A 25,791-nucleotide genomic window follows, 5' to 3' on the forward strand; every position below is an offset into this window, starting at 1 on the left:
TAATGATGCTTCAGTGCTGTTAAAGTGGAGGCGGGAGCTAACAGTGCAGTAAAATAGAGAATTGTTGAAGAAATCACTGTCAGAGGAGCAAACCCACATATCTGGTGTGTGTGTGTGTGTGCGCGTGCTAGAGAGGAGGTTGCTGCAGTAAAGCAAGAAATGTGGCAGAAAACTGCTAAGCTTAGGGAACTCGTGTTTGCTCTGAAGTAAGTGTTTAGTTCGGCGTCTGCTTTAGGTTTGTCAGGGACAAATACCAACTGAAGAAAAACAGCATCTGGTGAATGTACAGAAATTTGCCAAAAGGAAGCCAGTTACAGCTGTGCCAGCCTGACCAAGAAGCCTTAGTATGGAGATGGTTGCTGAGGCTTGAGTGTTTGTAAGGATATTGCTGAGATAAAAAGGGGTACAGATAGACAACAATGTGTAAATACCATATTCGATCGTGGACTGGAATGGAAAACGGGACTGCTCTCAAAAACTGAGGATTGTGGAAGGATTTGCTGCATTTTGAAAAGCAACTTACTGAAGCTCGATTAAGTGGTGTTTACACTAGTTGGTTGCAGATGAGCTGGCACCAGGGCATGGGTGCAAACTGAGAGTCGACTGGCAATACGTAGCAGATTGGTTTATGGTGGGGTGTCCAACTGATGACAAAGGGCACTTGCCTGCTAACTGCTAGGCGATTGGTTCCTAGGCAACTTGTAGGGATAAACACTAACGCCAGAAGCTTCCCGACCTCCAGAAAGGGAAGTGGTGTGTGTGTTTCTCAGTGAATAAAAGATATCTGAAACTGGAGAAAGGCAACGTTCTTCTCCCACCAGTGGCTATAATCAGCTGCTTTGAACTGATTTATAATTTGTGAACCAGTCACTGTGTCTCATGCAAAGGTGGGAGAAGTATTTGCAGCAGACAAGACTGAAAAAACTAGCGAGTAAAGAATGGTCTTAGTGAACCCTGTGGACAGGAACCATTGATCTTCCTTACTAGCTTTTGTATCCACTGATCTTGGCACTGATTTTTTTTGTCTGTCAGCATGTGTCTGTATATTTTTTGTGCAAGGGTAATTTGCGAAAGATAGTTTCAACTGGTACAGGTTATATCGACAGCTCATTGTTGTTTATCTGTGGTTGGGATCTATTCATTTGTAATAAATTGTCATTTTTGTTAAGTGCAGAAACTTAGCCCCTATTTCCCGTTAACCTGGGTCTACAAAAAGACAGGTAATACAGGGGTTCTGTGCATGTTGAGCTTAGCTTTTAGTTTTGAGCTGACTTCAGGACTCGTGTTCCAGCACAGGGCGCCCATGAGGTGTCATATAAGCATAAGCAATCCTTTTTATTCGTTACAACGCTAAAAGACATTCGGATAAGTCCATGAATGGGAAAGATTTGACACAGGCAGGTGGGACTAGATTGGTTTGGGAACATGGTCGGCATGGACTAGTTGCATTGATTCCTGTGCTGTATGTCTCTATGACAGAGAAAATTGATTTATGTGACCGCTCCACGAGCATGGGATCAGACGAGGAGGCCCACCAACATGAACTGCTAGAGTCGGTACAGGGTCTGAACCTGTGTTTATTAACCTTGATTCTGCACCACTTTCAATTCACCGAGCCAACTAAACTAACCAGACCAATGGATAAAAGAGGTAGTATAATTTTGAATCGTTTTCTGCAATCTATAGTGTAATTCTTCCAACCTTTTTGACTAACACACAAACAAATCAAGACTGGGAGTAGACTATTCAGGTCCTGGAGTATATCTAGTCAATCAACGAGGTTGTGATAGCTGATTGTAACCTTAAAACCACATCCTTGCCTTACCCCAATAACCTTTCATTCCCTTGTTTAAGAGGGATCTACCTACCTCTGAATATTTTAGGACTCTACTTCCACCATCTTTTCAGAGGAAGAGTTTAAAAGATGCATGACCCCTGAGATTTTGTTTTGTCCAATCTCTCTCTTAAACTCTGCTTTTTGAATAGTCTAGTTTATGTTTTATTATTCTTGTTTAATAGTTATTTGGGTTAAATGCATATTAGTGGATTCTTGTAAATTTATTACTGACCTCCATGCTTAATTAAAAAAAAACTCTGTTCCAGACAGGTTCTCGTTCGGAGATCTGAATCATCCACAATTCACATTAACTGGGATCATAACAACGTGGCCTCAAACTTAAAGACATCTGTGAATTCTTAAAGGAACAAGGGAGCAGAGAACATTTACCAGGACGGTGCCTGGTCTAGAAGGTTTAATGTATGAAAAGAGATTGAACAACCTTGGATTGTTTTCACTTGAAAGACAAAGGCTGAAGGGCGACCTGACAGAAGTCTACAAACTTATGAGGGTGGGTAATCAGAAGCTGCTTCCCAGCGTGGAAAGGTCAACTGCAAGAGGGCACAGGTTTAAGGGGGAAGGTTTACGGGACGAGTACAGGGAGAATCTTTCACACAGTGGTGACAGGTGCCTGGAACGCACTGCCAGTGGAGGTGGAGGAAGCAAACACATTCGCAACCTTAAGGCATAGCTTGATAAGATGCAGAGGGATAGAAACAGTGTATGGGCAATAAGTAGCAGGTCTAAACAAGAATTAGGAATTGGTGCAGACCTGGTAGGCCAAAGGGCCTGTCCCTACGCTGTATTGTTCTTTGATTGCTACCAAGACTTCCCTGGGCGTAGAAGATGTAATAGAAGACCATTTGAAATTGAAGAATAAACTGGGAGTTTGTGGAATATTTGAAAGTAGAAATATAAGGAGGATCTTGTGAGGATGATGTGTTTAAAGTGATTACCCAGCATTTAGAGTTAAATGGAGAGAAACCTGAAACTGATCTAAGACTAGCTGAGATTCAGATCGGAATGAGAAAACTTGAATTGGAAGAAACAGGAACAACAAAGCTGGGGAAAAAAAAAAAGAGAAATGGAATGGAAAGCTGAAATAAAAGGCTGAACCGTCAGGAGAGGAGAAAGAAAAAAGCGATGGAGTGGGAAGTGTAACTTAAGAAAAACCTAGAACTCCAGGGAGAGAGAGAGAGAGAGAGAGAGAGAGAGAGAGAGAGAGAGAAGAGAGAAATCAGACATGAGTCATCTGAAGAAAAGCTGAAAGGAAGAAAGACAATAGCTCAAAAGATTATTTTGATTCCATGGACGAATTTAACTAAATATCTTCACTTTGTGCCTAAATTTAGAGGATACACCTGAAAAATGTTACCTTATTTGAAGAGATAGCTGTGAAAAATTGAAGTGGGCTGAAAGACCTCTGTTATACAATGTCCTGACAGATACAGTTATGAATGTGTATACAGCAGCCTGTCAGAACATCCATCTACTTATTATTATGAGGATCACAGTGTTTTATTTTCTTTACTTCCAAGGACGGTTTTAAAAACCAAGGATGCAGAAGGAATTACTGCGCTTTTGAAAACTAGTTTCTGGAACTCATTGAGAGTTGTGTTTACATCGTTGCTTTGCAAATAGTGAGATAAACGGCACTGCGCAGGGGTCACGCAAGTGAGGTTTGGCCAGCAACAGTTCACTGACTGGTTTGTGCACTTGTGACCCGTTGTGAATACCAGAGATTATCAGCCCTGACAATAGCTCTGTGACTAGCTCCTGGACAGGAGTCAGCGTGGGCGTTTCCAATAGAAGGGGAGAAGCCTTTGGATTGCTGAAAGAGCAGATTCTGTGTGTGTCTCTCTCTCTGTCCACAGTAAAAGTACCTGAAGCCTGAAGAAAGCCAGTTATCTTCTCCCACCAGCTGCTGTAGGCTGCTGCCTTTAAGCAGCAATGAAGAGACTTTAATTGGTGTACCAATCACTCTGTGCCGTCTGCAAAGAAGTGAAAGAACCTGACAGAGATCGAAGAACAGGAAGTCTTGGGAAGTAAAGGGAACATCTCATTGAACTCATTGTCCCAGCCATAACACCAATGTAAAAATGTGTGTTTGAGGGTTTAAAACAGGGTTTATGTTTTATCTAATAATTATATGTTGACAGTTCATAACCTGTTTACCTGTATCTGGAACTTATTTATTTGTACAAGAAAAGTAGCCATTGTTAAGCACAGGAACCTGTTGAGTGTTTTCTGTTAACTTGATTCCATCTGACAGGGTAAATGGGGGACTTTTCAAAGTGTGAGGTGACCAAAAAGCATTTGAAAACTGCCAAACTGTGAATGGAAGTGCCCACACTGGAAATTTTGTTGCTCGGGATAAGGTATTAAACAATGCCAGCTGTTTCTGGTGAAAGCAAAGTTCACTGGACCTTAACAAATCATAAGGGAAGTTAACTTCATGAATTAAGCAGTTGGGAATTATGTAGTGAGTACTGGAAGAAAAATTGAAGTTAATCTGTTAAAGTTACATGGAGGATAGTCAGGAGAGTCCTGTGTTTATGGTGAAAGAAGTAGGGAGTAAAATCAGAGCGATTTGAGAAAGGATCAGATTTTGAAAATTCTAAATTTGACCCTCCAAAATGGATAATACAGAGGTGCTTACAAAGTCAAGAGATAAGATGATGCTGTCTCTCTCAGACGACTTTCAAGGTAACTGCTGGAAGCAATGACAGACTCAAACATGCGTGTATGTAAGTTAGTCAGGAAAAATATTTCAGTATCATAGAATCCCTGCTGTGTTGATGTTAATGTAGGGGATGCATCAGACATAAAGTAACATCCTTACCGACTTAATCAGGTAAGTTATCTTAAGTGAGAGAGGAGATCAAGTATCTGTCAAAATGCAAATCAGAATAGCTAGAGCTCACCTACTGTTATGGTAGAGAAACCAGCGAGGTCACAAGACTCTGTAGAGATCATCGTCAAGTCAATGCAGAAATACACATTCGATTCCAGGTTTGGAGGATTACATTAAAAATGGACAAGCAAGGTTATTACAGTGATTATTTATTAAAGGGAGATCGGCAAGTTCCATTGACCAATACGACCGAAGCAATTTTGTAAGTTCAGATGGACTTTATCAATGTGATGTAATGCCCGTTCAGGATGATAAATGCACCAGCAACATTCCACAGGTTAACCAACAAGGTTACTGAAGGATTACAGAACTGTGGTTGTAGATATTGATATATTTGGATTGCGTTCAGCCAAACCTGGAAAGAATACTTCAGCAAATGGTTTGATCGGCTACAAAGGGCCAATTTGGTCATCTTCAAATTGAATTCAAAGACGAACTTGCCAAAGCAGAAGTAACTTACAGTGTTTGGGCAACACTGAGAGACATGGCCAAGTAGCAAATAAAGACTATCCTGGAATTTTCTGTGCCTGAGACAAAACAACAAATTAATGATATAGGAGTGAGAGTGTGTTCTATCAGAAATTGGATCCAAATTTCAGCACTGGGTGTGATTCACTTGATAATCTTGATAAGAAAGGGCCAATAAATTTCAATGGACAGTGCAATATCAAGAGTGGCCTTTGACAGCGTGAAAACTTGTAGTGAGTACTGCCACCAAATTATGTTAAACTCGCTATTGTTGCCAGTTTACATGAATGTTAGTGCAGTTTTATTACAGTAGGATGAGATGGGGAATGAACAGCCAGTCAGTTACTTTTCAGAAAAATTGATCTGTTGCCATCAGAAATAACTGTGGAAAAAAAAGGTGACTTTGAGTTCGGTGCTGGCTCTGAAACACTTTGTAGTCGACACATAACTCTGCAGGCTATTATTTCAACAGAACATAGTCCTTTAACTTTCCTTACAAAATTTCATAACAAGAATCAGAAACTGTTTTGTTGGAGTTTAATGCTGAAACCATACAATTTTAAAACCATTCATGTCACAGGAAGAGACAATATCAAAGCAGATGTTTTATCAAGAGCAAATATGGAGGAAAACAAAATGGAGGAGTCAAAATAGACTTGTGCAGAATGTGATTTTTTTTATGAAGAGTCCTTGTATATTTGAAGTAAATGCATTGTTATTGTGAATAAAAACTGGAGAAGTGTAATAGAAATAACGACGACACAAATAGAAAATGAAAATGTCTCTTACAGATAGCTTTCCATTTTAGTTTTGACAGGTGTTGTCAAGAACAATGCATAATTTAAGTTAAATTGATATTATGTTTTACATTTTGTGTGTTAAGAAGTGGGGGAAGGAGATGGATTTTAGCTTTGTTCCGTAGATTTGTTTTGTATATGGTCACTTCGATGTACTTAATGAGGATTTCTAACCTTAAAGCAGAGGAAGGGGTTAACATTATAAAATGGCAGAAGAAAGAAGCTGTGCTGTTGCCTACTGGGTCTAGGCACATACACAGAGAAGAACAATCCAGAAAGCAGTAAGTTAGGTGCTTGGCTATGGATGGATAAACATATTGAACTCTCCGCCCCGGGTAAGAAATTTTGCAAAGTGACTTTAGGGACCTTGTATTTCCCCTGAAGTTAAAGTAACAGCAAGTTTAGCTTGCAGTTTGTTTTAGGTTTCTTTGGGTGTACCAACTGAAGAAAAGCAGTCTCTAGAAATTTTCCAAAAGGAAATCTGTTGCAGCTGTGCCAGCCTGACTAAGACGTTTTAGAATGGAGATGGTGACGACTCTTCGGTGAGGTTTGGGTGTGTAAGGATATTATTCCGATAAAAGGGGGACTGCGATTTTGAACGTTTTTCTGATGTCTGCAGTTAAATCTTATCTAGTGTAACGTAGCCCTTGTTTTATTGTGTTAAAAGCAAACGGGAGTATTCTCGTGAATGTGTTTAACGACTGAAAAAAGATGTTTAACAAAACAAGATTTGTCTCTATCTGGGATACGACTTGTCCAAGACTAACATCAGTTGGGATCATAACAGAACACATACTTAACAAATATTCGACGGCATTGTTCAAACAAATCAAATCAGGAGCATTGTATCATGTGATGCAGAATTCACTCTTCGATAGATAAAAATGGGAACACATCTGCTTAAGCCTAATATTGTTGAGTAAATTCAGATGCAAGTCAGTCCGAGTCAGAATTGCAGATTGAAATGTGATCAAATTTTGGTTCCAGCTACTAACCCACAGCTCGCTTCAAAATGATTGCGTGCTTGTAACAAACAGCAACAACTCACAAGCATATGCAGTAATTCTAATGAGTATTTTGACATGGATGCCTCAAAAGAATAGAGGATTAATACAACTTTGCTGGAAAACGGGGATGTGGGGGTGCTGGCTGAGGGGTGGTGTCATTGAACTAACCATTCCTGGCCGCTTGAGTTTTCAGAATTGTGGAGGAAGCCAGGAGAAATGGATGGGATCATTGTACCAGAGGCAGTACAGTTTATATGGTGAATGGGGCTTGATGTAATTTGATTAATCTTTTGCTTTCGTACAAATTTTGCGCATTGTTCCTGCTTTCAGGAAGGGGAGACATTACTGATAGCCACTGCTGATTAGGATGACAAGGATACCCTTTCTTTAGATGCAAGCTCTGCTACATCCAGTTAAGCTCACAAAGCATTTACGCACAATTGAATAACTGGGACAACATCGGTTTGGTGTTGTAACTGCACTATATAAATGTCACCTTGCTGTAAGTAGGTAGGTGGTAGTGCTGGAAGGTATGCAAAATTTAAGATTGAGCCAAAAATGCAATGCAGCAAAGTAGGGGAAGGTAACTGACTGAAGAATGTCAGAGGAGATGTGCAGGGAAGCAGTTGTACACATCCACTGCCTTCATGTCAGAACAGGGACACTTTTTGTTTTAAAGCCCTACAGTGTGGAAACAGGCCCTTCGGCCCAACAAGTCCACACCGATGAGCCATGCCGAGACAGCGCTTTGTTCTGCTGAAGTCTAGAAAAGGGCTCTAGCCAATGATGAATGTTAGGGCAGAGGGACCAGAAACGAGCAAGAAAGTAAGGTGCCGACAGAAGGTCCAGATGTTGCTGGCGTGAGGCAGACTTGTGGGAGGCAGAGGAGTAGGTGTGGACTAAAACCGTATCTATACTTCTGACCAGGATCAGTTTCTTTGCAGTCTACAATAAATGTTAACAATTCAGGATGTGATGCAATTACAGCAGAAACTCAGCACGTATCTCTGAAGAGACTGCTGGCTGGGATTAGTTTGACACCACAGAGGTGCAGAAATGGACATCACTTGGGAGGTGTAAAATGACGTGGAGCAAGACTGAGCAAGTGCTTTTTCAGGTTCGCCTTTGGATGCGCAGAGGCAGACCCAGAGGACACATGCCTCAGACTGGATTCAGCACTCTCCCCCAGGGCAGGGGCATTTGAGAGGCCCGATCGGACAATCTCTCTCAGGGTGGGGGCGTTTAGCAGGCCGGATTTAGCATTCTTTCTGAGGCCGGGGGTATTTAGCAGGCCAGATTCAGCACTCTCTCTCAGGACAGGAGCATCTAGCAGGCCAAATTCAGCACTCCTTCTCAGCAAGGGATCATTCAACAAGCCGGATTCAGCACTCTTCCTTGGTGAGGGGGATCTCAATAGACCAGCTCGTTGGCTCTGATCCCTGGTAGGGGCACTTGACTGACTAGATTGGGCACGCATTCCCTTAATGAGGGTATTTAATAATTTAGATTGGGCGCTTTCTCCCAAGGTGGAGGTGTTCAACAGGCCGGGTTGAGGACTCTCTTTAAGCAGGGCTGCATTAACTCTGGATTGGCCCTGCATTCCCAAGGCGAGGGAATTTAACAGGCTGGATTGGTTACTCTCTGCAAAGGCAGGGTTGTTGTTTAACAGACCAGATTGAAACCTTCCTCCCAGGATGGGAGCACCTAACTGTTTCGGTTGGGAACTTTCTCCCAGCTCAGAAGTATTTAAGTGGAGGCTCTGTCCTTGGGCAGGAGCATTGATAAGTGAAGGACGGGACCTTTTGGTGAAGGCAGGCTTATCCTCCTGAGGCATTTTCCTCTTTGTGGGTTTTCGGATTTCCGGCTTTGGTGCAGGGGCCGGAGGCAGGCGGAAGCGGTGGTACAGGGATTTGTTCTTTGAGAGGCTTGGAGGGACAGGATACTGGAGCCGATCGCCCCCACGCACACGATGGGCAGCTTGAGACCCAAGCTGAGGGCTGGGCGGAACATACTCGCGATAATCGACAGATTGCTGGGTAACACCGTCTGGACGGGAACGAGTGTAGAGTGACTTTTGCTGGCCGTACCTATCTAGGGAATCACATGGTGCCCTGGAGCATTCTGCTTCCTGGTGGCTTGATCTTCCAAGCGGTCGAAACCTTTCCACCACACCGCAGACAGATTGTGTCTTGGATAGCCGAACCTTAGTCTTAATTCCTTTAAAATCAGCGAGATCCATCTTGTTAATAGCTTTCATTACTTCCTCCTTTGTGTTCTAGGTGCAATCTGAGAGTTGGGTGGAGTGGGGGTGGGGGGGGAAGAGAGAGAGATTAATTAATTTTTGGGAAGGGAGCAGATGGCACTGAGGCAAGGTTGGATCCTAGATCTTTGTTTGGTTTATGAAAATCTCGTAATGAATCTCTGTAAAACACTGGATGGGTCTCAGCTGGAGCTGCATCAAATTGTGTGCAATCACATCTCAAGGGGGAACAAGACTGTGGCATTCAACAAGGTTCCTCATGCTAGACTGGTTAGCAAGATTAGATCACATGGAATACAGGGAACATAGTAGAACATAGAGCATGACAGCGCAGTACAGGCCATTTGGCTCTCGATGTTGCTCTGACCTATGAAATCAATCTAAAGTCAATCTAACATACACTATTCCATTATCATCCATATGTTCATCCGATGCCATTTCAATGCCCTTAGTGTTGGCGAGTCTATGACTGTTGCAGGTAGGGCATTCCACGTCTTTGAGTAAAGAACCTAACTCTGACATCTGTTCTACATCTATCACTCCTCAATTCAAAGTTATGTCCCCTTGTGCGAGCCATCACCATGTAGGGAAAAAGGCTCTCACTGTCCACCCTATCTAATCCTCTGATCATCTTATGTGCTTCTACTGAGTTACCTCTTAACCTTCTTCTAACGAAAATAGCTTCAAAAGTCCCTCAGCCTTCTCCCATAAGACCTTCCCTCCATACCAGGCAAAATCCTGGTAAATCTCTTCTGCACCTTTTCCATGGTTCCACACCATAATTGCCACTTTTAGAATGCCGCATTCAATTCTGGTCTCCTTGCTATAGGAAAGAGGTTGTGAAACTTGAAAGAGTTCATAAAAGATTTAAAAGACTGTTGGCAGGGAGAAGCTGAATCGACAGGGGCTATTTTTCCTGGAGCATTGGAGGCTGAAGGGTGACCTTATGGTCATTTATAAAATCACGAGGGACATGGATAGGGTCAACAGACAAGGTCTTTTCCCTTGGGTGGGGAGTCCAAAATGAGGGCAGAGGTTTAAGGTGAGAGGGGAAAGATTTAAAAGGGACCTAGGGGCAACTTTTTCACGCAGGTACATGTATGGAATGAGCTACCACAGGAAATGTTGGAGGCTAGTACAATTACAACATTGAAAACGCATCTGGATGGGTATAATGGATAGAAAGGATTTAGAGAGACATGGGCCAAATTCTGGAAAATGGGACTGGATTTATTTCGGATATCTAGTCAGCATGGATGAGTTGGACCGAAGGATCTGGTTCTGTGCTGTACATCTCTATAACTGAGGAAGGATCACTTGACCCGAGATGTTAACTTATTTCCCACAGGCAGATGCTGCCAGACCTGCTGAGCTTTTCCAGCAATCTCTACTTATGAAACCCATCCGGTTCACTAATGTCCTTTAGGGACACTTAACTTCAGACCCACTTCAAAATGGTTGACAGGCGGGCAATTCGGGTCGGTCCAATTATTCAAAGGATGCGTTCATCCACCACCACCTCCAGGGGCAAATAAGCAATATGGGGGAGAAATATTGGGCCTACTCCGAGAGACCCGAGGAAATGGAGAAAGTGAGGATGGCAGATGCTCGAGGGCAGAGGCGAACAGCGTGACGCTGGAAAAACACAGCGGATCAGGCAGCATCCGAGGAGCAGGATGCTTCGGACATAAGACCTTAATCAGCAATGCCAGGGTGGGGAAGAAGGGGACTGAGAGATAGATAGGAATGTTGGGAGGGTGGTAAGGAATCTAGGAAGGAGAGGGGGTTGTGATAGGTTGGTGGTGAGGGTGGAGCGGATAGCTGGGAAGGAAGATGGACAGGTGGGACAGGTGAAGGGGGTGGGGGGGGGACAGGTGAAGGGGGGGGGGACAGGTGAAGGGGGGGGGACAGGTGAAGGGGGGGGGGGAGACAGGTGAAGGGGGGGGGGAGACAGGTGAAGGGGGGGGGGGAGACAGGTGAAGGGGGTGGGGGGGGGACAGATTTGGAAACTCAGATTTGGAGACCTGAGGAAGTAACAGACAGGCGCCTTCCACAGGAGCAATGGCGACGGGGTCACTGCTGCAGTGACGTCACCGTGAAAGCCCCCTATCTGCCCAAACGGTGGGGTGGGGGAGGGGAGCAGCGCGACCTCTCACCTCCGACTCAACAAAACCGATTCCTCGCGGTTCCTCAGCTGCAGCACGGGGTAAAGTGGGGGAGGGGGGGGGAAGGAAGGGGTACACTGGAAGAAGGGTCGTTGACGGCGAGGAACCGAATCACGGTCTCAATCACGACACCTCTTCCCACCCAAAATGATGCCGCTCCGATCACAACATCATCCCCGACAGAGAGAAACACACAGCCCGCTGCAAAGACGACTCAAAATGGCCGCCATTGCCAACTCCACCTTTTAAAAACACGCCATAGACCCCGCCTCCTCGGTTGAGGGACAGCCCACGGCACCAATCGATGCGCGCCCGGCCGCGGGTACTGGCCAATTAGATTGACGTACCGACACCACTGGCCTGTGGTTGGATTTAATGGCCATCAGTCAGGACGGAAAAGGCGGGCTGCAATCCATCGGTGGCAGCCAAGGGGGAGTGTATGTGTGGCAGAAAGGTGGCTATGATTGGACAGCTGGTCTGTCGGTCAGGAAAGTGGGCGGTATCTGCGTGGCTGTAGGTCGGTCGAGGACTTTACACTTTGATTGGATAGCCGCCATGTCGTTCATGTGAAGAGGTGACCACTTGTCACGCAAATGCATGTGGAGGAGGGCAGGTTCTTGGCTATTGATTGGGTAAACGGGATGTCATCCACAAAAGATAGGCGGTTTTAGCTGCGATTGGGCTGGAAGGCCGTCGGTCACAAGTGGTAGGCGGGCTCTACCCCGGGTGTGCGCGGGTCGGCGCAGCGTGATTGGTCGCGGTCTCCACCCTTTCCGGCTCGTCAGCGTGTGATGACGGCCGCGATTGGACAAGCACGGGGCAGCCCTGAGAAGGGACGCGTGTGACTGGCGGGGCGGGAGGAGGCGCCGCCTGATTGGTCCGCGCCCACCCCGGATGTCGGCGCGCGACGACCTTCGCGATTGGATAGCCGGCGCCGTCCCTTTTAGCGGGGCGTGGGTGTTGGTGTTGGTGGTGGAGACAGTACGGCCCCGATTGGCCGCCTCTCCAGGATGACGGCCGCGATTGGACGGGCTGGGGCCGTCACTCAAAGCGAGCGCGAGCGGCCTGGTGAGAGAAGGCGCTCGGACGGACGGTTGGAGCCGCCGCCATTTTGTTCGAGACCCCGCCATTCGATCGGGGGGGTTTAAGAGGGAAAAAAAAAGGCCTTTATAATCTGAGGCGATTGGCGTGGGGACTAGGGAGGAGGGGGGGTGGAGTTATCGATTCGAATCGAGGCGCGTTTTAAAGGATAAAGTGGGGGTGGGGGGGAAGGGAGAAAAATGAAGATCTTCGTGGGTAATATCCCGAGCGAAGGGACGGTGGACGAGCTGAAGACGTTGTTCGGTTACTACGGCACGGTGCGGGAGTGCGACATCATCCGGCATTACGGCTTCGTGCACATGGACAGCGCCGAGGAGGCGAACCAGGCCATCGCCGCGCTCAACCAGTACGAGCTGCACGGCCAGAAGCTCAACGTGGCCGAGTCCCGGCCCCGGCCCGCCGCCGTCACCAAGGTCTACGTCGGTAACCTGGCGGGCGGCTGCAGCAACCAGGAGCTCCGCGCCAAGTTCGAGGAGTACGGCCGGGTGGTGGAGTGCGACATCGTCAAAGGTACCGCCCGGGGTCTCGGCTGGAGGTCGTTGGAGGGAGGGGAGGGGGGGGGGTACGCGACGAGAGGGTTTTTCCCGCCGCCGCCGCCGCCGCCATGACGCCTCACAGGCCGTTCGGCCCGTCGACAGAGCTCACCCCCCTTTTTTTTTGTGGGGGGGGGGTGTGGGTAATAGTAGGTGATGGTTTAGGAGCGAATTGCTGGACTCTGTACCGAAAACAAAACATGCTGAAGATCACACACACACACACACACACAGAGCATGCTCTCTGGTAGGGTCTGCAAGAGGCGCTACAGCAATTCACCAAGGATCCTTCCAAGCCCCACCACTGCCTCCATCCAGAGAGGTGAACACGGGCTCGCCGAAGCATTGAGTACAGTAGGTGAATGGGGCTGGGGATGGAGGTTGATAGGTCAGAGAGGAGGGTGGGGGAAGGTAGCAAAGAGTACAGTGGGGAATGGGGCTGGGGATGGAGGTGATAGGTCAGAGAGGAGGGTGGGGGAAGGTAGCTCCTGGGATGCTGCCTGAACTGCTGCGCTCTTCCAACACCACTAATCCAGAAGGTAGCAAAGAGTACAGTGGGGAATGGGGCTGCCTTGAAGAAGTTTTCATTCTCTTGCTACAAGAATCTCAGGGAGTCTCTACTCTGTGCCGCTTTCTCCCCACCCCCACCCTCCTCTCATTTATCCCTCCACCCTGCCTCGATCCCTGAGGAGGGGCTTGTGCCCGAAACGTCGATTTTTCTTTTTTAACCCTGCTCCTCGGATGCTGCCTGACCCGTTGTGCTTTTTCCAGCGCCGCTCTGATCTCGACTCTGGTTTCCAGCATCTGCAGTCATTGTTTTCACCCCTTTGGCCCAAACTGTGCCGACCAAAATGTCCATCCACGCTAACCCCGTTACCATGCGCTTGGCTCATATCCTTCTTGACCTTTCCTAATGTCGCCAGTTGCTTCAGTGTCGCTGGGTCAAAGTCCTGGATTCCTCTCCTTAATGGGGAGGTGCTCTGGTTGGACTGGGGTGGTCAAAGTCAGAAATCCCACAGCACAAGGTTGTAGTCCAACAGGTTTATTTGAATTCACAAGTTTTCGGAGCGTAGCTCATTCACCTGATGAAGGGGCTATGATCCAAAAGCTTGTACCTTCAGAGCAATTTGTTGGATGGTAATCTGGTGTTGTGTGATTTCTGATTTTTGTCCCTCCCTAGTGGCATGTGGGCTGCACTGGTTCAAGAAGGCAGTTCACCGCAACCTTCTCGAGGGCAACTAAGGATGGGAAATAAATGTGGGGCATAGCCAGCAACTTCCACGTCTCTTAAATGAATTTTTTTTTTAAGTGTCTGATTCTGATGGGTTGCTTCATATCCTTGCCTTTATTGGTCAGTGCATTGAATATAGGAGTTGGACGGTCATGTTGCAGCTCTACAGGGCATCAGTGAGGCCACTTTTGGAATACTGTGTTCAGTTCTGGCCCCTCCCCCACGGGAAGAGTGTTGTGAAACTTGAAATAGTTCAGAAACGATTTACAAGGATGTTGCTCGGATTGGAGGGTTTGTGCTACAGGGAAACACTGAACAGATAGAATCTGTTTTCCCTGGAGTGTTGAGGGCAGAGGGTAATCTTTTATAGAAGTTTATAAAGTGGCATGGCGGTTTGGTGGTTAGCACTGCTGCTTCAGCACTGGGGATCTGGATTCAGTTTCACCTTTGGGCAACTGTTCTGTGTGGAGTTTGTGTGTTCTCCCTGGGTCAAAATCCTGGATTCCTCTCCTTAATGGGGGTGCTCCAGTTTCCTCCCACAATCCAAAGATATGCAGGCTTGGTGGATTGACCATGCTGACATAGTGTCTAGGAATATACAGGTGAACTGGGTTGGCCATGGGAAATGGAGGGTTAGAGGGATAGGGTAGGTGTTGGGATGCTCTTCAGGGAGTCTGTGTGGACTAGATGGGCTGAATGGCCTGCTTCAACACTAGGGATTCTAAAATCATGAGGGGCATAGATAGGATGAATAGTCAAGGTCCTTCTTTCAGAGTAGGAGAGTCCAAAACTAGAGGACATAGGTTTAAGATGAGAGGGGAAGGGTTTAAAAGAGACTTAAGGGGCAATTTTTTCATGTAGAGGATGGTGTGTGTATGGAGGCTGGTACAATTATACAGATGCCTTTTAATGGTGTGTGTTCATGAACCATTTGGTCCAATTTGCTCATTCTGACCAGATATCCTAAATCAATCCATTCCCATTTGTAAGCATTTGGCCCATATACGTCAAAACCCTTCCATCATGAACACACACCATTAAAAGGCATCTGTATAATTGTACCAGCCTCCATACACACACCATCCTCTACATGAAAAAATTGCCCCATAAGTCTCTTTTAAACCCTTCCCCTCTCATCTTAAACCTATGTCCTCTAGTTTTGGACACTCCTACTCTGAAAGAAGGACCTTGACTATTCATCCTATCTATGCCCCTCACGATTTTAGAATCCCCAGTGTTGAAGCAGGCCATTCAGCCCATCTAGTCCACACAGACTCCCTGAAGAGCATCCTAACGCCTACCCTATCCCTCTAACCCTCCATTTCCCATGGCCAACCCAGCTCACCTGTATATTCCTAGACACTATGTCAGCATGGTCAATCCACCAAGCCTGCACATCTTTGGACAGCTTTAGGACTCTTAAGAGTCATCTAAACTCAACATTAGGTTACTCTCTCTCAGTGGATGCTTTGTGACCCACATTTTTTTTTTAGTTTTCACCCAGAGGTTTGTTTGATGTCTGCAAAGTAACAAATCAAACTCACTGCAAGGCTTGCTGAGGGTTTATTCATATTGCGAAATTACCCAAAATAACTGCTGATGCTATAAATCAGCAACAAAAACAGACATTGCTGGAAAAGCTCAGCAGGTCTGGCAACATCTGTGGAGAGCAATCAGAGTTAACAGTTCTGAGGAAGGGTGGCTCAACCTATAAATGTTAACTGATTTCTCTCCACAGATGCTGCCAGACCTGCTGAGCTTTTCCAGCAACTTTTTTTGTCCTGAATTGTTTTGTGGACAGCTTTGCAGCACAAATACAGACTGTTCTAACAATGTGTTCATGCAATATCTAGTGCTGTTCAGAATGTCCTTCATTTTGTTCTTCCTTGGCCTGATTTAAAAAAAAATTATATATTTAAAAGTAAATTTACATTTATTCGTAAATCTCTACATATACACTGTCGCAAATGTAGTTTGGTTCTGTATAGTAGCATATCACGTCAACAAACATTTTGAGATTAACTCTCTCCCAAAAAACCAAAGGCATCTCTTAATCGGAGAAGACCATATTTATACACATTGAAGCACTGGGCATGTCTGATAACTGAGTGCCCCCCCCCCCATTAACTTAGGCATGAACACCTCAAACAGTGATCTTTCAACACTGCACCTTGGTGAATCTGCCCCAAGCTTTACAATGTCCGTCAGCACTTAGTCTTGGACATCGGAATGTACCTGTTTGCAGCACTTGATTGAGGTCAGTTTCTTGTTCTGGAAGACCACGTTTTGGGCAGACCAAAGAGCATTTTTCACCGAGTTGATGGTCCCCCAGGTGCAGATAGGCCTGGTAGCGATGGGTATCTTGTTGGTGTAGCAACAGGTGTTGGGTGTGAGACCCTTCTCTTTGCTAGTTGCAGTAATGAAAACACTTTACTAACTTCTAAGATGTTGTCTTTTTACTTTTTAGACTATGCTTTTGTGCACATGGAGAAGGAGGAAGATGCAATGCAAGCTATTGCCAGTCTGGATAATCAAGAATTCAACGGGAACAAGCTTCGGGTGCAGCTCTCCCGGTCAACCTATGGGAAGTCTGGTGGGCAACGGGATGTGTGCCAACGTTGTGGAAGGCAGGGTCACCAGGCCCGAGATTGCCATTCAGCACGCTATAACCAGTATAGCCAGTACCAGTACCAGGCTCAATATTACCCCTCTTACTATTCATACTACGATTACGATTATGGCCAAGGTTCCTATTACGATTATTACGAAGATTATCAGACCGCAAGTGCTGCTGCAGCTTACACGCCACTTGAATATGTGAGGGAGAGGAGCCCCAACCGGTTGGGCACATCCGTAGTAGGGGCCAACAACTGCACCCTATACGAACGTACCCGCCTGTCACCACTCACCGTGCCAAAATATCAAACTGAGAAATTCATAGACGATAGCATCAGCAGGTATGTATCTGCTCCAGACCAAAAACCCAGAGAGTCAAAGGGGGACTTCGAGGCTTCTCAATTGGGGGTTGATGGTTTTAGTGGTGGGGTGGACAGTTCAGCCTAACCTGTTGTTAATTTTAACATGTCTCTCCGTTTCCTCAGGGAATTACTAGCTGTCCCTTGAACATTCTTACTTGGGCAGTGCCCTGTTTTTGGAGGGGTAGTGTCAGCTTGGACATCTTGCAGGCTCTGTACTAAGTAATGCAGTTGCCAAGCACTGCCACAGAACTATGTATGCTGTGTTGGTAGGAGTGGAGGTCACCTTCCTGCTAACCATGGATGCTTTTTTCCTTTTTTGGACATAAAATGGCAAAATATTTCTGTGTGTTGACTGTGCAGTTCAGGGGAATTTGGGGGAATAATTGTAGGAAAAATTGTATCCTTCATTTTAAACCATGCAAACTAGAGTGAGATAGCTGGCAGCTTTGCAGCTTCCAGAATCTTTGTGGCTGTGGTTGTGCCTGGTGAATGTTGTGAGCTGTGTTAAGATAAGGGTGGTGATATTGTGGGATGAGTGCACAACTGTTGCTCTTCCAGAGAGCTAGAAGCTGCTGGACTGTGCAAGGTTATAGTCCATGGAGTTAATACTCTGTGTAACCCTATGCAGTACACCTGAAAATTGTTGGCTCATTCGAACAATCAGTCTGTCAAGTCAAGACCCCTTCATGTTGAAAATCTTTCCCTATTCCAAGGTCTAAGAAATAAAACAGATTTGTTTACGTGGTACCAAGGAGAAAGTTATTTCTGGTCAGAACAGCAAAGCTGCTGAGATTATTCTCCATTGAGCAGAGAACTTCAAATCCACCCCACCCCCCCTTTAACCAAGGTTTGATAAGTGAGGTGAGACTTGTTTGGAGAATTGACATAGACATGAGCAGCAGAGTGGCCTCCTCCTGGATTTTAAAAAACAGCAGCATGATAATTGAATCAAGGCTGCTGAGTGAATGTTGGTGAATGGAGAAAGATTTTGCTGTCTGACTGCACACTGTCACTCAGATCACTGCTCAGTTTTATCGAAAGTATCTCTCTTATTCCATAAGCTTTGGATGGAGCTGCCACTGTTAATGATTTCAGGGACTTTTGCTGATTTTTACCTCCTTCATCACCACCACCGCATACCTGTTCCTCTGAAAAAGTAATGAATATCTCCAGTAAGAGACAATCTAGCCACTGCCCCTTGATATTCAATAGTGTTGCCATCGCTAAATCTCCCACTGTCAACATTCTGGGGGTTACCATTGACCAGGAACTCAGTTGGACTTGTCATAAAAATGGTAGTTACAAGAGCATTTCAGAGGCTATGAATCCTGCACCAAGTAACTTACCGCTTGTCCACTATCTATAAGGCACAAGTCATTTGTGATGGAATACTCCCCACTTGCCTGGATGAGTGCAGCTTCAAAACACTCAGCAAGCTCGACACCATTCAAGACAAAGCAGCCTCACTTGGTTGGCACCGCATCCACTCCCTCCACCATCACTGTTCATTAGTAGTGTGTATTACCTGCAAGGTATGCTACTGAAATTCAATAAAAATCTTTTAAAACAGCACCTTCCAAACCCACACCCTGTACCATCTAGAAGGACAAGGGCAGCAGAAATATGAGAATGCTACGATCTGCAAGTTTCCTTCCAAGACACTCAACATTCTGATTTGAATATATCACAATTCCTTCAGTGTCACTGATCCAAAATCCTGGGACCATTGTTTATCGGTCTACAGGGAGAAAGTGAGGACTGGAGATCAGAGTCAAAATGTACAGTGCTGGAAAAGCACAGCCGGTCAGGCAGCATCTCAGGAGTGGGGCGATCGACATTTCAAGCATAAGCTCTTCATGAAGAGTATTGGAGAGGTGGGGGGAGGTAGCTGGGAATGCGATAGGTTGACGAAGGTGAGGGGTGATGATTAGAGGTCAGTGTAGGGTGGAGCTGATGGGTGGAAAGGAAGATGGACAGTTCAACAGGGTGGTGCCGAGTTGAACGGTTGGATCTAGGATAAGGTGGGGGGAGGGGAGATCAGGAGACTGAAATTGACATCGATCCCGTGTGCTTGAATGTTCCCAAGGCAGAAGATGTGTTCCTCCTCCAGGCATAGGGTGGGTAGAATTTGGCAGTGGAGAAGGCCCAGGACTTGCATGTGTTTGGCAAAGTGGAGGGGGAGTTGAAGTGTTCGACCACAGGGCAGTGAGGTTGACTGGTGCACATGTCCTGGATGTGTTCTCTGAAATGTTCTGCAAGTTGGTGTTCTGTCTCGCCAGTGTAGAGGAGACCTCCTCTCTGGCAGATGTGAAAGGATCCTTTGGGGCCTTGGTAGGTGTGGGTACTTGTAGTGGCAAGGGAAGTTGCCTGGTGCGTTGGTTGGCAGGCATGGACCTAACGGTGATGTTGCAGGAGGGAATGGTCTCTGTGCAACACAGCTAGGGGTGGGATGGGAAATATATCTCACCCCTCTCCACCCCTATCTGTGTTCCAGAGAGACCATTCTCTCTGTGACTCCCTCGTTATGACCACGCCGTGCTCCCCGCCCCCCCCCCAAACTAACCCAACTTGCACTCCCAGCACCTTCCCTTGCTACTGCAAGAGGTGTAAAACCTGCACCCACACCTCCCCTATCGCCTCCATCCAAGGCCCTGAAGGATCCTTACACATCTGACCGAGATTTTCTTGGATCTCCAAGCACCTCCTCTACTGTGTCCATTGCTCTCAATGTGGTCTCCTCTACACTGGGGAGAGAGAACACCAACTTGCAAAACATTTCAGAGAACATCTCCAGGACACGAGCCCCAATCAACCCCACTGCCCTGTGGCTGAACACTTCAATTCCCTCTCCCAGTCTGCCAAGGACATGCAAGTCCTGGGTCGCCTCCACTGCCAAATCCTAGCCACCCAACGCCTGGAGAAGAAACCGCCTCATTCTCGGTCTTGGGGCTGTACAACCACATGGCATCAATGTGGATTTCACCAGTTTCCTTATTGCCCCTCTGCCCACCTTAGCCCAGATCGAATGCTCAAATTTGGCACTGTCGTCCCTGTCCATCTTCCTTTCCATCTATGCAGTCCACCCTCCATTCCAACCTATCACCATCACCCCCCGCGCCCACCTACCTTGATCTACCTATCACATTTCTCGGCTACCTCCCCAGCACCCTCCCGTTCGTCTCAGTCCCCCTCCCCCCACACCCAATGAAGAGCTTGTGCTCAAAATGTCGACTCTCCTCCTCGGATACTGCCTACAATTCATGGACTGCAGCAGTTCAAGAAGATAGCTCACCACCACCACTTTAAGGGGCAACAAGGATGTGCAATTAATGCTGGCTGGCCAGCCAGCAATACCCCATATGAGAGAATTTAAAGTTCTAAAACTCTTGGCTTCTCTTGAGTAAACCATAATGCTGTTGAATGTTAGCCTCATGAGAATTTACTTTTTTAAAAAACCTTCCACTGTCCCGATTTGTAGAAGTGTTACAACTCCAAGATACTGAGGTGGGAATGGATTGGAAGGGGGCGTGTGTGTGTGCGCATGTGTGTGTGTGTGCGTGTGTGTGTGTGGGGTGAGGTCCCTGTGGCTATATGCTGGTCGTTTCACCACCTTTTAAGGAAGGTACAGTATTTACAGTATTAGCAATTGATATTATGAACAGTTATGGCTTCCTTGGGCTTTGAAGGGTGAAGGCGTGTAATCTCATTGAGCCTCTCTTTCTATTTAGTGCAGAGTTGGGCACCTCCTGGGCTAGTGTGTGAAGTTTATGGATCCAATATTTAGGTAGTAGACTTTCGTTAGTGTCTCTTTCTGTCTGATTTCTGGGGTGGGGAGAGTCTGGCGTGTCAAAACCCTTTCACAATTGCACTTGACGATTGCAGCTTTGTGTTCTGAGATGCAACCCAGTCAGAAGGCTGCAAAACTGCTTGCTTTTGGGAAACCTTTTTTTTACCCCCCCAACAGGTGTCACAATTACAATTCTGGGGTGTGTTCTTTCGGCATTCCTCTCCTTGTTTCCTTAAAACCTCCCTGAAGCAAGTGATGTTTCGCAGACTTGTGAGTAGGCAGGTAATTTGTACCCAGGCTTGTGCCCGAGACTGTTTCACTGGCCAGTGGTCATTCATCTCGGCCTCCCGATGATCTCTGTCTCGCATCCAAACAGGCTCAATGTGTCAAACGTTTTGACCCCATTTCCATTGCCTCCAACATACAATTACACAGCTCTTTATATTCTGTGAAACTGTAAAACATTTTAATAGTACTCTGCAGTAATATTGCCATCAGTCCAGTGTAATCCATAAATTCAAGTTATTCATCATTACTTGCCATCTTGGGCAACGAGATAAAAAAGCAAAGCAATCTTGAAATTTTACAGTTTAGGAGGTTTTGGACCACATCGCAGCCATTAAGATACTTTTGGGCTGTGATTGCTCAAAGCTTGGCAGGACATGGTCACTGGCTAACATGCAGCAAGCTCCCTGTTTTGGGTGACTGAGCCCACACAGCACGGGAGAGCAGAAGGACGGCAAGATGCCCCATTCTGCTTTTTTCTGAGAAAATATTTATCCTTTTCATTGTGGCAGGAAGGCACATTTTAAGACTAACGCATGAAAGCCCTGTCCTGCTTCTCCCCACATGTCCCATGTGAAAATAAAAACCCCATCCCTGACCATCATCGTTTGGAGCCCTGATAGCCTGGAAATCCCTTCCTAACTTCGGTGAATGCATGAGCAACTTTTCCTTTCCGGCCAACCCTGTATTGACATAATGTGCTTTCTCTCATAGGTATGATCAGTTTGACTACGATAATACTACCGACACCCGCTATGCCCAATGAACCGACGATATCCTCCTTCCTTCTCTTCCTCCTCCGCCGCCGCCGCTCTCCGAACAGAAGTTTGCTCTCTCGAGACGAATACACGACCCCGCGATCGCAGCATGACAGCACCGTGGCATTTAAAAACAAAATTTATTTCTTTCTCAAAAACAAAAAGATACAATCGATGAGCCCTGCCTTGTGATCCATAGATTCTGTAAACACACTTTAACGCTCTCTTTCTCACTGATGATTGTGATCAGATATTACTTGTCAGTTTTGTTTTGGTTTTCTTCCAGCCCACCCAGTCACCATTTTCCCCTCCTTTCCCTAGACCCCTTCAAAACGAAACAAACTTCCCTTTATACAGGTCCTATCCTTACCGAACACAGGTGCATTTTCCCCTCCCCACGGTGAAGGCCACCTTCCCTTAATGCTCTTCCAGTCCAACACTGCCTTTTAAAGAAGTGGGGAGCCTGTTCTGCTGTTTTCCCTTCCCTTAAGGGACTGATGGCTGTTGCACTCAGTTCTGTGATCTCCAAGTACCATTTGTGATTTGACAGCAGGCTGCTGCTCTCGTGGGGAGCTGCTCTGGTTAGTGCCTGGTGTCCGAATCATGGATCATACAAGAAGGAAGCTTCTGTCAAGGCACTTTCCTGCTGCTGTGCCGCTTTTCCTTACCTCTGCAAACGCTTAGCCCTCAAGGTGTAAATCTCAGTGGCTGTAGGTGCCTTGCAGAGATTGTGCTGTAAAGCTGAATGGGCTCCCCCCCACTTTAAATAATCTTCACACTTAATTAACTATACCACTACTGTGAATCATCAACCACATAATTCAAAGCCGCGTTTCAGGCATTCTGTTTCAGACAGATGCTGCATTCCTGCACCTTGCCAACGCTGCTGGGATTCTTGCTGCCAAGGGATGCACAGGAGCAGACAGGCCGTCTCCTGCGTGGTTGTGCTTTCTTTCATTTTAGTGATTTATCCTTCTGCAGCCTCGAGTCCGCTCACGGCAGGGTGGCAGAGTGCGTGTCCTGTAATTCACCGGCTGGCTTTCCAGGTAATGGTCCAATTTTGCTGAGTAACTGATCCCGCACCCCCCTTTTCCCCCACCAGAAAAAAAATTCTCACTGCTAAATTTCTCCACTGAAAGCAACGGGCATGCTGTCATTGGTACCATCGGATTCGTGTGAAGAGGAAGACAGGGTGGGGAGACTGCAGGCATCTGGGTAATTTCCAGTCTTTGACTTTTCGGATTGGCTGCATGAGGACAGAATGTTCCAGGCAGAGTGAGTGTGTGTGTGTGTGTGTATGTGTATACTGGGGAATGTGTGTTTCTTATGATTGCCATGGCAACACTGCCAACATGGGTGACAATTGACTGAATTTCCTCTTGGGCAGTGTCAAGGTCCTGCAGAGTTAATGTCTGATGGCTAGCTGAAGATTTCTTGAAATGGGTGCTTTTTTTTTTGACATTGAGGATATGGTTCAGTCACAATGTCACCTATAGCTGAACATTAAATTTACCTGAGGTGTTACAAATGACCTTCCTGGATAATGACAATGGGGAGCTGCCACCTCAAAGAACAGACCCAGAGTGATCTGGTGTCTAGGCTGAGGGTGAATGGTGAAAGAGAAACAGCAAACGAGGGTTTTCTGTGGGCTGTTGGGGTGGGGGGAGAGAGTGGAAGAGTAGAAGAATTGGGGTGGGGGGGTGAGTTTACATATCTGATGTTACACAATTTAAAATGAGGCTTGTTTAATTTTCTTACACTATGATAATGATTTAGTTTGTCATAATTGCCTACACTAGAGAACCAGTGTTTGAAATTAGAGTTGGACAGGGATGGGGAGGGCTGTTTGTATCGTAACATGTAGTGAAAATTAAATAAAATTAGTCTGAAATATCTTTTCACGTGTCTGTCTTGACTTGATTTTTTTCATCCTTCGAGCGGTGCTGTCATCCACCTCCATTCGCAGAAGACATGGTATCAATTAAAAGAGTGCATTGCAGTGCTAGAAAAGAGTACATCCCAGAAGGGTTAAGAACTAGCGTTAAGTCAAAGCATTTATATTGCTTAGTGTAATCTATAAGCCACCAACTTGTCAGAGGAGCAATTCTACAAGTCCATTAGGTCTAAAAGTTATAATAAAGGTACTTCAAATATGGGTGATTGTTGTGTTGGGGACGGATGCATAGTTACTGCAGTACATTCAAGAGAACATCCTACGTTAGGTCTTTAGCAAGAGGTGGCACAGTTAGATTTGGTTCTTGGGAATGACCTGAGCCAAACTGATTTTTAGTGAGGGAACATTTGGAGTGGTGGTGGTCACTATTGCAAGATTTAAGGACAATGGAAAAAGGATCATGAATAAGCCAGGTAAGAATGATCAGTTGAAAGAAAGCAAACTTCACACGGATGATTGGAGTTGAGGATGGACAGCAAAGATGATAGCTTTAAAAGTGGGCTACCTTAAAAGTAGAGATTTGTTGTCAATCAAGAGACGTTTTCTTGAAAGGGAAAATCAGAGCAAATAAACCCGTGGGTGATAAGAGGTAGAAATTGTAAAGAAGAAAAGATGTGTTTATGGCATGTCAAATTTAAAAAGTACAGTTGAGAGCCAAGCTGAATATAGGAGATTCAGAGGAGAAATGAGAAAGCAAGAGAGTATATTGTTATGAAGTTGTAGAAGTGCACTGTACCTTTAAGAAAGTTAAAAGCGAGCAGAACTACCTAACAGTACCAAGTGTTCTGATCAAGATACAATGTAACCTTTTGGTCCAGCAGCGAGGTGTAGCTGGTTGTCTGGAAACAAAAATAAATTTGAATTAAGACAATCAATTTAAATTATATCCCAAAATAATCCAAACTCGAATCAAGTTTGAATGTAGTACATTGACAATATTAAAAGCCAATGACACAATCCGATGCTTTGGGGGTGTAAGACCGGGGGGGGGGGAATTGAACAGTTAAGAGGAGAAATGTCAAGCCACCAGCGTGTACAGACTGCCCAAAACACGTGTCTCTTAAAGGTACATTTATCTACCAACGACTTGTGAAAGAGAAATCCCTAAGAAGAAGAAAATCTCTAGAGGAAGATACAGAGAAGATTCGACAGCTTGAAATTTGAATTTTAGGTAGATCTTAATTGGGGGGTTGTTGGACTACTATTACAGAAGAGGAATGAGTTGTAAATAGTTGTTAATTAAATGAGAAAATCACAATTGGTGTGTTGCCTCCAACGTGCCAAGGTTCATGATGTCTCTGATCATGTTTTTGGTATCCTTGAGGGGGTGGGGGAGCAAGTCGTGACTATCAAGTCATGGTCCACATAGGCACCAATAACATAGGTAGGAAGAAAAGTGGGGATCTAAGGCAGTAATTCAGAGAGCTAGGGTGGAATCTTAGAGCTCGAACAAACAGTCGTTATCTCCCCAACACTGACTGGAATACTATAGTTCAAGTAGTTTAGATGGATAAGTTTTTGTTCAATGTTTGCAGGAGGGTTGTCTGACACAGTCTGTAGACAAGGATGATTTGGTACGGGGGAATGAACTGAACCAGGCTTGAGAGTTATAAGTTAGCCAGAAAAGCTATACAGAGAGGGCTAAGATGAGCTAGAAATGAATATGAGAAGTTGTTGGTGGGTAGAATCAAGGGAAACCCTAAGGCCTTCTATAGG

At 45.8% G+C, this 25,791-nt stretch overlaps 2 protein-coding genes across 3 annotated transcripts; one reads left to right on the plus strand and one right to left on the minus strand.

Annotated features, from left to right (window-relative positions):
- Window positions 1–5,741: 5,741 nt before the first annotated feature.
- On the minus strand, window positions 5,742–12,612 carry LOC140457070 (uncharacterized). Of its 2 annotated transcripts, none has more exons than XM_072551038.1 (2): window positions 11,440–12,612; window positions 5,742–9,309 (listed from the first exon to the last, which is right to left on the minus strand). In XM_072551038.1, exon 1 carries the CDS (start codon window positions 12,576–12,578, stop codon window positions 12,093–12,095), a length of 486 nt encoding a protein of 161 aa, XP_072407139.1. In that variant the 5' UTR covers window positions 12,579–12,612; the 3' UTR covers window positions 5,742–9,309; window positions 11,440–12,092. The 2 variants fall into 2 exon arrangements, with proteins under 2 accessions (XP_072407139.1, XP_072407138.1); XM_072551037.1 differs by having other exon boundaries at window positions 11,440–11,679.
- Window positions 12,613–12,700: 88 nt separating this feature from the next.
- On the plus strand, window positions 12,701–24,016 carry LOC140457072 (RNA-binding protein 4B-like). The gene is made up of 3 exons (XM_072551043.1): window positions 12,701–13,059; window positions 16,781–17,270; window positions 22,078–24,016. Exons 1-3 carry the CDS (start codon window positions 12,729–12,731, stop codon window positions 22,127–22,129), a joined length of 873 nt encoding a protein of 290 aa, XP_072407144.1. The 5' UTR covers window positions 12,701–12,728; the 3' UTR covers window positions 22,130–24,016.
- The last annotated feature ends 1,775 nt before the right edge of the window (window positions 24,017–25,791 follow it).

This window comes from Chiloscyllium punctatum, chromosome 31, assembly GCF_047496795.1.
Source record: "Chiloscyllium punctatum isolate Juve2018m chromosome 31, sChiPun1.3, whole genome shotgun sequence".
In the NCBI taxonomy this organism is placed as follows: Eukaryota; Metazoa; Chordata; class Chondrichthyes; order Orectolobiformes; family Hemiscylliidae; genus Chiloscyllium; species Chiloscyllium punctatum.